The sequence below is a fragment of the Nomia melanderi genome, chromosome 1, assembly GCF_051020985.1.
Source record: "Nomia melanderi isolate GNS246 chromosome 1, iyNomMela1, whole genome shotgun sequence".
NCBI classification, from domain to species: domain Eukaryota; kingdom Metazoa; phylum Arthropoda; class Insecta; order Hymenoptera; family Halictidae; genus Nomia; species Nomia melanderi.
This window is the reverse complement of record NC_134999.1, coordinates 33,900,275-33,914,634: the sequence shown is the minus strand read 5'-3', so window position 1 is coordinate 33,914,634 and position 14,360 is coordinate 33,900,275. Positions and strand designations below refer to the sequence as shown.

Here is a 14,360-nt window from a genome sequence, read left to right as displayed (position 1 = left end):
GTTCTACCCTTTCGAATTCTGTTTCCCGTTAAGTCGCATTCCCACCGGTGCGAACGAACAACAATTTCTCGTTCGCTGAATTCCCTCGGCAGTGTGAACGCGACTTAACGTTAGAGCCATCGCACGCTACGCCTCTCTCCGTTTCTCTTCTTTCGTTCCGCGATCTGTCTCGCGCGCTCGCCAGCTTTTCTTCGTCGAACGATCGCATCACAATCGACTCGATTTTTCTCTCGTGGTTACTTCCATTCAGGGACGGTTGATTCTGTACGTTGGCGAAGGAATAATTTTCTTTTCTTTTTTTTTCTTCTGAATAAATAGATTACTCGGTACAAGACTGGCAAGCAACGAGTCGATCGTTCGTCGTTCGAGTCGGAAAGAGGACGACGACGGTTAAGAGGCGATACGAAACTCGCGCGCGGAAGAACGGCGGTTCTCTCTTGTACTTCTCGCTCCTCTCCTTCATATTCCCTCGGATTCTTACAACCTTCCTCTCTCTCGTGTTTCGGACAGAAGTGTGATAAAAAGACGCACGCTACGCGAGTTATTAGTGTTGACAATGATGAGCGGAGAAATGATCAACCTGTTTTCGTTACCATGTGTTTCGTTTCTTTTTTTTTTTTTGTTTTGTTTTGCGTTTTGCTTTTGTTCTCGTAATCCTAGCTTCTCTTGTAAATGCGGTGCTCCGCTTAAAAATGACGCGGACATCTCGGTTTCTCCTTACGAACTACTGTTTTACGGTTAATTATCGATAAGACAGGTTATTTTTAAGTGATATCTTCCTCTTTTCTTGCCATCCGCTTAGGTGTGTTTCTCGCAACTCTTTTTTTTCGTGTTTTCCTTTTTGCAAATTTTTTCCCCTTCCGATAAATTTAAAAACTTTCGTAACAATTAATTTATACTTAAGGTTTCTGTTAATATTAATTATGGCACAATATAAATATTATATTTAAAGTCTTTTTGAAGACATAATAAAAATAAATCTAAGTAGTCTTTCTCCTATATGCTCGACAGTATTTTTTTTTTTCGTTCGTTTCGTTTTCTTCACGTTTTTTTTCCCTATCAATTTCACGTAATTTACGCGGTCGCCACTAAAGCGACTTTATTTTTTCCTTTTTGTTTTCGATTCGAAGGTGCGTTCCTTTCTCCGTTTCTCTTATTCTTTTTTTCTCTCACTCTCTCTCTCTCTCTCTCACTCTCTCTCTCTCTCTCTTTGTAGTTCCATCCCGTTTTCTCTACATCACCCTTTTGAAAGTACAATACAAAAAAAAACACAGAAAAAAGAAAATTTCGTTTCTCTTTCAACCGAAACCGAAGAGTGTTCGTATCGAGAATAATATATTATCCGCAACGCTTGATCGGGCTCTCGCGATATCCAGCCAAGTTGGGTCGATTGAATCGAGATTGCACGAGATCGTTGACGCGACGAACGCGGAACGGAACGATTTTCCTTCTCTTCATCAAAAAGCAGAACGTTCTCGATTTTGCTCGGGAAACGATCAAACCAAACAAAACAAAAAAGAGAGACTTATCTTTTCGATTATCTTTCCGAAGAATTTCCATTCCCACGGTGGATATCGATCGCGAGCCCGACGAAGCTTTCACAATTTCCCGATGCTCTTTGGTAAGACAATATCACATGATCAAAGAAAATGTTAAAACCAATCGAAATTAAAAAAAAAAAAAAACAAACAAACAATCTAATCAGTCAATTTCTCCCCAAACGCGGGGAACGTTCTTTAAAAAAAAAAAAAATAAAAGAAAAAAAGAGTTTGGAAACTAGTTAAAAAGTAAATTTGAGTCCTTAATTAAACCGCGTTCCCGTGTTAAAAATTATAAAAATCAGCCTTCTCGAAAGTAAATTCGCGTTATCAAAGTATTTCTCGTCACAGCGCCAGGAAATTATTTTGAGCTGTTCAAGGCGGTTCGCTCAAATTGCGTTCGTTTGAAACAAGAGGAAAAAGACCACGAGCGTCCGGCTCGACGTGTCGGACAGTGTCCCCGAAACGTTGGCTCCGACGTATCGAACGGAAAACCAGAATCTACGTGTACACGGTTCGCCCGAGAAACCCGTCGGAGACGATACGACGACACTTTCCGTCCACGTTCCGACGGGTTTTCGTTTACAAATTCGCATCGTTTACAGTTCAGTGTTCGCACAGTACGAATGGTCTGTACAGAAGAAACGTCGGTCGTTGGTTTCGTCGTGACAAAAACCGATGGTTACGATAATGATAATGAACAGAAGAAAAAAACCAAAAAAAAAAAATTAAAAAAAAAAAAGAAGGAAGCCACGCGATACACAATTGCGCTCTCTTTTCCTCGAGACAACAGTAAGAACCCACGTATCGTTCACGCGGTAACGCAGAACCATAACCAACGTCCAGTTCGGTGCAATCGTTAATGCCGGTGCCAGTTCACACACGATATGGTGTATCGTTTTTTCCCTCTGTGGATTCGCACGTCAGAGGTACACGTTCCCTTATACTTTATCGATATTTAATATTTACACGCACGTGATATTTAGAATGCAAATAAAAATAGATAGTTTAAAATATCTTCTTTCTCTCTCACTCTCGTTCTCTCTCTCTCTCGCTCTCTCTTTCTCTCTCTCTCTCTCTCGCTCTCTCTCTTACTTTCTCTCTTTCGCTCTCTCTTTACTCGTTTCACCCATTCTCTCTCCCTTTTTCCCCGCTTTCGAGCTTCCTTCGCTCGTTTCCGGTTTCCCCGTGTAATTAGCATACGAGACAAAAATCCATGCATTAAAGTTCAGAAAAAAGTTCGTCGATAATATTTCGTACAATAATATTTCGCATTAAATCCTAGAACGATTAGTAGTAATAGTAATAATGTTGGTAATATTCGTTTCTCGAAAGAAGATGCGACGCGCCGCCCTAACTACATCGTTATTCACCATTTTTTTTTTTTCTTTTGTTTGTTTGTTTCTTTATTCCCGCTCTTCACGTGTAAATAGTAAAAGACCTAAAATTCCTTGTTTCGAAGACGTTGGCACATTGGAATAGATTCTGTGTGTATATTAAGTGTGCGCGTGTGTGTTTTTCTTTTCGTGTATGCATATATCGATCCTCGCTCCCCTCTTCTTGTCGCTTTTCGTTTTTATTCTTTCAAATTGTCGCATTCGACACTGTGACAGTGCAAATGGGTCGAGTACCCTGAAGAGATATGTTTTCATTATATTCAAACGCTGTTGGCCTCGTGGATCCCGAGTCGAGGCGACGGCCGATCGAGCGCGCGGATGTTTTCGTCTTTTTTTTTTCTTCACGCGGACACTCGCGCCGCGCCGGGGGTAACTCGCTTTGGTCTCGCTTGGACAAAGAACAAAAATTCTAAATCGAACAAAATAAAGGACGCGAAACAAATAAAATCTAATCGCAACAGTCAAATCCACTTTGGTATCGTACCGATCGTCGAAAAATCGCTTTTTTCTTAATCCCTTTCTTTCTTTCTTTCTTTTGTTTTTTTTTTTGCTTTCAAGAGTTTCCCGGCGCGATTTTCCACGGTGGGTTCTCACGGCAGTCCGATTCAATTCCAAGGCAAGATCAGCGGCCGCCTCGTCGATCGTCGGGATCGCTGACAGCGATCCGATTCAATGTTTCTCGGCGTAAAAGAGACTCGTCTCGGCTTCCCCGTCACTCATTTTTTTTCCTTTTTAAGTTTCATTTACAATTAACTTACACAACACCGAACATCGATCTAATTCCGTATACTTTTTTTTCTGGTTTCCCCGTATATCTCTAATATTCTCGTTCTAGTATACCCAACTGAAGGACATCACAGAATTTCTCCGATATTTAATTAACCAATTAATTCCCATTTCCCCGCGGCCACGTGCGCGCGACGAATTCTGCGCGCACGCCGGCAATCATAATGTGGAACGCACTACCCCCGAACTTCCCTTCAACGTTCCCCTCCCGTCGCCACCGTAATATCCGCGTTCCCCTTCCCACCGAACTATCGTTTCCCCATGTTTTTTCCCCCTTTCTTTTTCTTTTTGCAACGTCGAATAATATATCCATACTCTGATGCTCGTCCACGTCCGACACAGTATATCACAGAATTATTAAAAGGTTTCCAAAATGACTAGGATAATTTTCACTAACGAATTCTATCTTTAAGCTTCTCCCGAGTCGAACAGAAATTTGTCGGAAAGCAAAGATGTCCAAGTACCAACCCCCCTTTTACCGGCGGAGGGAACGTTTCTCATTTGTTCTTTCTCTTTCCTCGTCACCATATTCTCCCTCTCTCTCTCTCTCTCTATCTCTCCACATTATGTTTTAGCCGGCCGCAGAAAACACGTATCTCTCTCCCCCTCGTTTTCTCTTTTTCATCGTTTACATCTACGAATGTATACGCAATATGTTAAAAACTCCCGCCATCGGAAGACACCTAAATCTAAAATCGTATAATTTCTCGTTCACGGTATACCTCTCTCTCTCTCTCTCTCTCTCTTTCTCTCTCTCCCTCTCTCTCTCTCTCTCTCTTGTTCTCGCGAAGATATGTTTTTTGGAAAACTCGTTCTCTCGTCCTCTCGCGTGTCCGCGTTTCTCACCCATCCCCGCCACGATCCTCCACCCCCACCGCCCACCGCGCTAAAAACTGTACCACTGACGTCGAGACCCGAAGAAACGCGCACGACCGATTCGCTCTCCGTCTCCATTCCCGTTCGTTAAATACTTTTCTTCCCGCTTACCCATTTCCCGACAACCCACCCCACTACGGAACCTAAGAATTAGACGTAATTTGTTTCACTCGTCCCCACCCTCAAATAATTTGTACTTGATCGTTAGTTAATAATGGCGTTCCCTTTGTTCCTTTCCTTCTCGCGCGTTTGTATGTATGTGTATGTGTTCGTGTGTGTGTGCGCGCGCGCGCGCGTGTATTCGTGTAGATGTGTGTACATGTTCACGACCCCCACTCCCTTCGCGATAGAACATCAACCTTGTATCTCTTTACACTGAGCTCTAAACCTGAATATTTGTTGCGCGACGAACAACTTTGTAGGGCGTCCCCTCCCTCCTTCCTCTCCCATTTCCCACTTTGCACGCACGTTCGTTCAAGCATGGATGCGTCGAAGATTTCAAAGAACAGGGCAGTGCGCGACGGTCCCGCGCGAGTCGTTCCCCATTTCCATTCCACTGCAACCCCCGCGGCAGTACACGTCCGGTTCGAAACGAGCGTTCGTCCGCTTTTTCTTTGGCCTAATCGGATCGCCTCCCCCACCCGTCGCTTTTCGCCGTTGTCCATCGCCGCTCGAGAACGTTCGCGACGAAACGAAGGGAACCGAGACGGAAGGGAAAGAAACAAAAAAAAAAGAAAAAAAAGATTCCCCGACCGGACGCGAGAGTTTCCCCATTGGCCCGGGACGGTTCTCGTGTCCTAAAATTTACCCCTTACACTCGTAATATTGCACATTCGCCGATGAGACGCGTTAATTAACACGTTCCCTGTCGCGTTTCGCCGTTTCTCTCGAACTCGACCGTTAACGGACGGTTCTCCTCCCCGAATAGAAATTTCCAAATAATTTCGATAGAAACACCCGGGTCGATCGCATCGCGTGTTCCGTGCATCGGATATTCCCTTTTTCAATGAATGCTCTTCGCGTCCGCGGAAGACTGTAAAATAATGGTGGAACATTTCTAAAGCCGCGGAGGCAGGGAACGCGTTAACAACCCCTTTCCTCATTTCGCTCGCGTTCCACTCGATTCGAAACGAAACGAAAGCTGGAGGACGCGGGATCCCCACTGCCCTGCACCCGCCGTGGTCTATCTACGTCGAACAGTTGCGTTCGTTTTTTTCATTGTTTCCCTTCTACGCGCCCTTCTCACCCCCTTTACCATCCGTTTCACCCCCACTTATAAAACCTGAACAAGAGAATATCATCGTTATCAATTATCGTACGAATATAATATATATATAATATTTATATATATATAATATATATATATATATATTTACAGCTCAAAATATTACTTTTAAAGAGTTAAAAATATAGTCTGTGTAATTTGCGCGCACGACGGACCTGTACACGTGTAAGAGCCCATTATAACTTCTACTTGCACTTTTCTACGTTCCTCCTCCCACCACCCCGTTCTCATCGTCTTTCCCCCTTTCTTGTTGTCCCCGCGCGATCACCCCTACAATTCCACCAAACCCGAGATACTTTCGTCGATTCGATTCATCCCCCGCTCGTCCCGTCCCCCATCCACCTCTCCGTCGTCACGTCTTCCCGTTTTCGGTTCCCAAAATTTGAGCACATCTTCGTGAGACATTGGTAATTGAATTTCACTTAGGCCTAAGATTCTCCGGTTCACCGTGCGCAGCCGGGGGGACGGCCACAGAAACGTCCTGTCATCCGATTAATCGATGTTACCAGTAATTAGCGCGCTCGATCAACAACCGGGCCACCGTTTCTCCGTTGGCCACCCCTCCAGATCCGCGCGGCATCCCCTAACGAGGATAAGAGACGCGTCGATTGTTTCCTGACACAGATTTCCCGATTTCCATCTCTCTCCCTCTCTCTTTCTCTCTCTCCCCTCGGTTTCACGCGCCTTTCGCGTTTTCTCTGCCGCTACGAAACCCTTCCTCCCATTCAACGATCGAACAGATATCGTCCGCGCTTGCATCCGCTAACAGCGCCGCGAATTGACATGATCCCTGGGACTGGTGGTCGGGACACGATCGATCGGAGCGTTGACAATCATGGCAAGACCGCTCTCCCGATGGAAAGAACTAACAACGGAAGGATCACCGCCTTCAAATTCCTGCCAGAGTACACGCGGACAACACTGCGTCGCGCGGCGCGCCGGATTCCCGCGAGAATCGCAACCACGATCGTGTTTCCATCACTTCGAATGCCCTATCCTCCGATCCCGTGAAACGCTACTCGCCCCAGGATCCGCGAAACAACCCTCGTCCGGCCATGAAACCGTTCTCCGACGCCGTGACCCTGTGACCCAGTCCCCCGGCAGAGCGTCTTAAAGCGATAGTCGCGTTCCGAGACCTCGTTAAATCGGCTCGAGCCTCTCTTAGCCGGCAACGGCGAGGAAAGCCGGAAAGCCGACGCAGTGGAATGTATTCTCGGCTCGCGTGACTATGCGCGCGCGCGCGCGCGCACGCTCGTCACGGGAACCTTCAAACGATTGACGAAATTGCTCTCGAACGATGGAGGACGCGTTCCCGCGCGACGAACAGAAACCCGCGTCGCGTCGCGTCGCGGTGCGAGAAATTCGAACCAGAGATCCGGCTTTTCGACAGTTCCTCTGAAACCCCGAGGACTTCTTTCGAACGCCGCGCGGGAACGCGCCACCAGGTTCGCGTCTCAGTCGATTCTCTCTTCTTTCTTCTTTGGATTAATCGCAGTCTTGACTCGAGGGAGCTACGAAACGACCGACTACCAGCGGAAGCGCGATTGTTTCCGGTGCGGAACGGTTCGAACAGGGGGTGGGGGTCGTGGGGAGAGAGCCAATCGATCGTTTACGACGAGAAGAACCTAGCGAACGGCGTTCCGGGATCGATCCGATCTCGATTCACGCGCTCGAAGCTGTTTGCTCGGGGATAATCGCGCGTCTATCGACGCTTCGGCCAGCGTAGATCGGCGACGAAGGCGGCGAGCAGCGAAGAACCGGATGACGGAGACAGGCGGGTGCCGAGGATGACGTTGACGATGAGAACGACGATGCGGAGAGTCCGGGACGGGGTGACTGTAAGACGGTTCCAACATTTTCATTGCGGATGCTGCTGCATGTGGGCCTGGTGCATGCTGCCTAGAACGTTCGCGATGATCTTCAGCTGCTTCTTCCGCATGCCCGACGAGCCGCGATGCTGCAGGCTCTTGTGCGTCGTGAGCGAGTTCTTGGTGCGGTATGGGCGGTTGCAGATCTCGCACACGTAGATGGTGCTCGATTGCTCATGCTTGTCCTGGAAATGACGCTTCAGGGAGTAGTAGCAAGAAAAGTTGCGACGGCAGTACGGGCATTCCTGAGGCTCGTTTATGCCGCCCGCCGTCGGCGGCGGCATCCGGTACATGGCAGAGGGAAGCGTCGACGGTGCTGGATGCATCCCGTTGCCCGTACCTGAAAACCGTCCGTCATTCGTCAGATAGATATCCTTCGTTCGATTTCTCGTGAGCTGTCGTTTCGCGGGAGAACAGTGCTTTGAGTTTTCAAATTCTATTCGAATGTAGTGTGTTATTCATCGTTTGTGAGAATGTACTCGAAGAGACAACGATATTTCGTTCGTTGCAAAGTGTTATTGAATTTTTATTAAACTGTTCTCACGTGAAACACAGCTCCAGACAGTTCAATCTGCGAAAGGAAAGGAAAATTGAATCTCGCGAGTCGTTGGAACAACCGCTAGATTCGTTGCGCCGTCAGCTGGGAGCCTGCGATGCACTTCGATCAAGGCTGCTCCGCGCTGTTCTCGAGACGACCTCGGTGTGCCTCGGGATCGATCGAGGATCGAATGCGCCGCTTCATCGATCGATATATCGGGAGCGTGTCGGATTGAATCGTAAACGATCCCATGCGACCGGACAAGTATCGTTAATCTTGCCGAGTTCCTCTGATCCGTGGTAAGTATATTAGTCGAGCGAGAGTAGAGATGAAGAGGACCAAAACCACCATGCCAGACCGCGGTCGTGTTTCTCGCGAGAACGAAGTTGAAAGAAGAGTGTTTCGATCGAGCGCGTGCGATCGCCGATCAACAGAGAAAAAAGAAATAAGAACTAATAATAATAAGTCAAAGGGAAACGTTAATGAAACAGCTTGCGAGAGGTTGCAGAGGCGGGTAACACGGTCGTGCACGAGACGAGATCGAGATATACTGCTAAAGGCCGCGGTGCGTGATTTCGCTCGGAATGAGGCTGCAGCGCGTGCGAAGGAATTGCAGTCATGCAGTCGCGCGCGGGCGCGTTCGATCGCCGGCAGATCGGGACGCGATAATTCACGGGTTACTCGAGCAGCGGCGGAACGGAACTGACGTGACTCGGAAGCGAAAGACGCGCGGATGCGACCGTCATGCAACGAGGAAACACGTTTTCGCGAGGAACGATCCCGATCGACGCGTTCAGCCGCAGCGCGAGCCGAGGCTACGGTGGACGAACGTGTTCTCAAACGAACGACGATACACATCAGCATGCACACAACATCGAACATCGAGAAGCCACGACAGAGATAATTGAAATGAAAGTAGAAACAGAGAACGGCGGGAGGCAAGGCGGGGCGAAACAGATCAATGGAAAAACGAACGAACGTGGGTATGTACACAGGGTGATTTGCCACAGAACTAAACGTATAACGAAAGAAAATGAAAGTGATAGAAAGGCGGTAGAAGGAGTTAAAATGGAGTGTTAGTTAAAGGAAGGTCCTGAAGCGCAATTACACCCAAACCCGGTTTCACCGCGAGGAAACGCTCGTTATTGCGTTATCCCGTCAATCATTACGATTCAACGATCCGATGCTCGATCGATGATCGGCTGTGTCGCAGATGGTTCTTCCCAGTGTCGCCCACGGGGCGAGCGAATCGTGTCGCGCATCGTCGATCCCGAGAGTCCACCGGCGGGGAGCAGTAGGAGTGTGTAGTATAACGGAGCTGTGAATACCGGAAGAGTTCGATACCGGCGACCGTACGGTACCGACGCGGACGAAGGACGACTGGGGGAGAGGAAAAGAAAAGCAGTTCCGCGGTTGGAGTGGACGGTGGAATGAACTTGCCGCTGGAACGAAAGCTCGGACCGCGAGAGAAGAGGAACGGGTGGAAGACGAAGAAGACTAAGAAGATTAAGAAAAAGGGGAGGAGCAAGAGGAGGAGGTGGAGGAGGAGGAGGAAGAGGAGAAGGAGGAGGAAGAAGAAGAAGAAGAAGAGGAATTAAGGGGTCGTTCCACGTGGGAGTCGGGACCGGTTTCTCTGGCATGCACGCTCTTCTTCGAGGGGGAACGGGCGGGCGAAGGGGGGAGGAATACCGGAAAGCGGAAGAGGGAGGGAACCGTTGACAAGGAAGCCGAGGTCGTTGCGAGGCAACGATTATGCGATCGCGGCCTCCGCGAGCGTTCCAACGACGAATCAAAGTATCCCGCGCGGCCGATGCGCGATAGTTAGGGTGAACGCAGAGAGAAGAGAGAATGCAACGTGTGTGATATATAGTAGGAAGCATCGATAATGTGTTAACAGGCAAAGTAAAATGGCGGAAAGACCACGCGTAAAGAAGGATCCGCGCGATTACATATTTCCTTTCTTTTTCGCCAGTTTGTTGTTTCTTTTTTTTGTTTTTGGCTATTTTTGTTGTTGTTTGCACAAGGTTTTTGCGTGTCCCCTACCTTATCTAAACCTTCAAAAGAACTTAATGTCAATGTCGCCGGGTCTGCTCTTATGATAGGTATATATATGGGTCATCAGGGAGTTACGGGAGCAGTACACCCGCTCGCAGATGACGCATCTGTACTCCTCCTGTCGCGCGGCATGCTTGTCGGCAACGTGGCGTTTCAAGGATGCTTTGCTGCACAGCTCCTTGTGGCACAGCTGGCAGCGGAACAGCTTCTTCGCTGACTGGGTGTTCAGAGAGTTCAAGGTCAGCCCCGTCATAGAGGTGAGCACTGAAACACAACAATGCACCTCGTGCAGCTGCAACCCCCACACTTTATACCCTATCCCCGTATCAAAGGGTGACGCAAGCGATAAACTCTTTCTTTTTATAATTCCAACCCTCGCTCTCAATCTCTCTCTCTCTCTCTCTCTCTTCCTTTCTCTCTCCCGTTCATTCTCGTGCGCACTATCCGTCTCTATTTCGCTCGTGCTCGTATTCTCCTAAAAAAAGAACGCCTCGATAACGTCCGGCGCAACGGGTAACAGGTTTGAAAAGGAGACGACAGCTCGAAAGAGTCGCGGCTGGCATCGGCGGGGCTCTAGATCGCGGATACGCCGTATTCTATCGGCAACACGTTGAATACCTCGCGAACTCACGAACGGAAATATTACCGCGTGACGCGGAAAACTGAATATCAATTTATCTCATCGAGCCGCGTTATCATTCTCCGTACGTTCACTCCGCCGAATGTGACCACTTCAAGGTACGTTCTCGACAGAGTGTCTTCTAACCGACTGAATCGCGATCATTGAATTTCATCGGGGGTCACCGTTAACGGTATTCAACGTGTTCCTGAAAGCGCGAGACAAACCCCGGAAACGTTTCCTACCGGATCCTTTCTCCCGCGATCCTCGATTGCTCCTTACGCCCCGTTCCGCGTCTCTCCGTTACCGTCTCGTCCATTCAGCATCCACGTATTCACGTATCCGAGACGGTCTCCGTCGTCGCCTATCCCCGGATCTCTCCGACGGTTGATCGCGTCGAAGTCCCGCCGCGATCGCGGCCAACAACGATTATCCCCGTTCTCCGCGGACCACGACCCTCCCGCCCTATTCTTCCTCCCCCGGCGAGCGTTTTGTAGGAAATCCCGCAACCCTCGTCGTCTGCCGGCGGCGCACGACACGACGACTGTTCCTTTTAAACGCGGCGGGATTTAAAAAAAACGAGGCGAACATTCGAGGGAAACAAACGAGTGAAAGAACGAACGAACGAACGAACGAACGAAAGAACGGACGCGAACGGGGGAACGACGGAGGGGGCGAAACATTCGATACGCGGCGCGCGCTCGAGACCGCCTCGGGAGAAAACAGAGAAAAAAGAAGGGGGATGACGCCGGGGAAGCGTACGCGTGTGGAGGAAACTCTTCCCGGCGACGATTTCGAAATGCTTGGTCGCCCCATTCGGTGGAGCGAAGTAAGAACTTTCAATGCCAGTCTTTTCTTCGGACCGCGGTCGGTTGCCAAAAGGCTGAGAAGGGTTAAGACGCGCGAGGGCGAGGCGCGGGAAACAAGTGGAACGATTCCGCGCGCGTCTCGGACACGTTCCGCGTGTGCACGTCTCGTCGCGGGCATTCAACGCCCGGCCGCGGCGTATGCAGCCCCGGGGATAAAGAGATAGAGAACGAGTCGGTGGCTGGAAGAAAGGGGGGGAGAAGAGAAAGGGTGAACTATAAGGGTCGCGGGTGAAGAACGGAACGAACCGACGGACACGGAGACGAGTTAAAGCGTCAATAAGGAGGCGCGCGCGGTTCATTTGTAATGGCCGCGTGCTCGTTAATTTCGAAATAAATTAAAAAAGATCCGGTCGGACGCTGCCGCTTTCGCAGTCTCGCGTTTATATTGCCTATGCACGTGTGCATGTGTGCGCGTGTGTATGTGTATATGTTTGTGTGTACATGTATGCATGTGTGCGCGTGGTTCTGGCTGTGAGGTGGTTTTAAAGTGTCTGTGTCGGAGTTATAATGCCGTATCCGCGCTCCGTGGCCATCGAACGCGAATGAGGCGAGGCGAACAGCCCACCCATTCGTTCGAAAAAGCTTTTTATCCAATTTCTCGAGCTGCCCCGTGTCTCGTTAAACTTCAGCGAAAAGAAACCGTGAAAGCAGCCTCCTCGCTGATGAGGCCGCCGGATTTCGACGGTTTGTCGTGAGCGTATACTCGTTTTTACACACACTCACACACACGCGCGCGCACGGGGGCATACATACTCGTTCGGCACACACAGTCACCGCGAAAAGAAGGCTGCTCGTAATATAGAGCGATAAAGGGAACGAGGGGGGGGGGGGGGGGCGGTACTGGGAACAATCGAGGGGAAAACGGTTGGATCGACTTGGATTTCTCGGTTATGGAAAACTGCGACTTCTCTCTTTCGGAACTTACATAGGGCACCCGCGAGACCGGATACGTTTCTTCCTTCGGGGGAGGCGGGGTTTGTTCGAGAACGAATGGGGGAGAAAAAAAAATTTATATATATATATATATCGAGAAAATTAAAAATAATAGAAAAAAAACCATACTATGTGTGTGTATAATACGTAGAAGAGAAATAAAGGAGACGACGAGAAGGAAACACTGAGCATTCTGGGAGACACTTAAAGCATGCAATTCGAGGTGAACGTAATAATTATATGCGTGTGAGCCTGGCGAGCGGCGTGGCGGCTTAATCGTTCTCTCTTTTACGGCGTGCGATATACCGCGTGCGGCCCTCGTTTTCTCTCACGGTCGATCCTGATTCTCGCAGAGAGATTTCTCGTTGTCCTTTCCGATCGTTCCTCGGTGTGTCTCTGCCGCGCGAAACCATTATTTCTGCGAGACATCTCCTGGTTGTGAATCGTTCTTACTTCGGTCTCCAAGCGACCGCGCGCGCGCTCGTTGGAAACGTAAGCGCGACGACCGATGAATAGATCGGTAATCGTGTTATCCGCGGCGGAATCCGATCGTTGCACGATTTTTCATTGAACGGATCGCCGCGCCGTGGCCGCGGTGTGGTTATCACCGGGCGATATCACGGTGTCGCGGGCGGTGTCGGTTTCCATCGACGACACGAGCCTTTGGCTCGTCATCTACGTGTAACTTACCTTCCAGCTGAAAGAAAGAAGCGTGACGCGACGGCGTTGAACGTGTACCATGTTCGAAAGACGCGAATCTTTCACCGTGAAGTCGAAATTGTGAATTATGCACTGGATGAAGATGCACTTTCGTGCATTCGAATATGGTTATTTTCCTTTTTCTTTTTTGTGATGACTTTACGTGAAACAATGATATGAAAGCACGGTGTGTTCGATAAGCTATAGGGGAACGGAACGCCGTGTTATTCTTTCACGTAAAGTGATCAGGCATGCGCCGAGCGCGTACGTATAAATTTAACGAGCCACTTTGCACGTGTTACTTACGAGCATCGTTCGTTTGAGGATGTGATAGGTGGTCGCTAGATGTGAAGAAAGTAAAAAAGAACAAATGCGAGCGAGTTATTAAACCAAATAGTACATTTCGTATTATATATATATATCTATTCATATATATATATATATATATTTTTATATATATAAAAATGGGGTGAAAATATATTAAGATGCATTTGACATTGCTTAAAAATAAAAATAATAACTATATAATTGTAATAATATTAATAATAATAGTCGTCAATAAATATATATTATAACCAGAACACCTTGGCAGATAACAAATAATAAGTAAGCACGGTAACGCTCGACATACTCGTTTGAAAACTTTGAAACGATTTGTACCCGAAACGGAGTCGTTACCGACAGAAAAGAAAAAATAAAAAGATGAATATTTCAGACTCATTTTTCCCTTCCTCCATTTCCCATTATTTTTCCCGGACACGTTTCGAGATGTCTCTAGCCGATGGCACCGGTTTTCTTTTCGTTTATTTCTCAATACAATTTTTACATATCTGACGAATTTCGAATAAGCTCGTTTTGCTTTCTCTCTCTCTCTCACTCTCTCACTCTCCCTTTCAC

At 48.4% G+C, this 14,360-nt stretch overlaps 1 protein-coding gene across 1 annotated transcript; it reads right to left on the bottom strand.

The window, feature by feature from the left end:
- Window positions 1–7,941: 7,941 nt before the first annotated feature.
- LOC116434500 (uncharacterized) lies at window positions 7,942–11,682 on the bottom strand. The gene is made up of 3 exons (XM_031993090.2): window positions 11,208–11,682; window positions 10,332–10,607; window positions 7,942–8,090 (listed from the first exon to the last, which is right to left on the bottom strand). Exon 2 carries the CDS (start codon window positions 10,594–10,596, stop codon window positions 10,345–10,347), a length of 252 nt encoding a protein of 83 aa, XP_031848950.2. The 5' UTR covers window positions 10,597–10,607; window positions 11,208–11,682; the 3' UTR covers window positions 7,942–8,090; window positions 10,332–10,344.
- Between the last annotated feature and the right edge of the window lie 2,678 nt (window positions 11,683–14,360).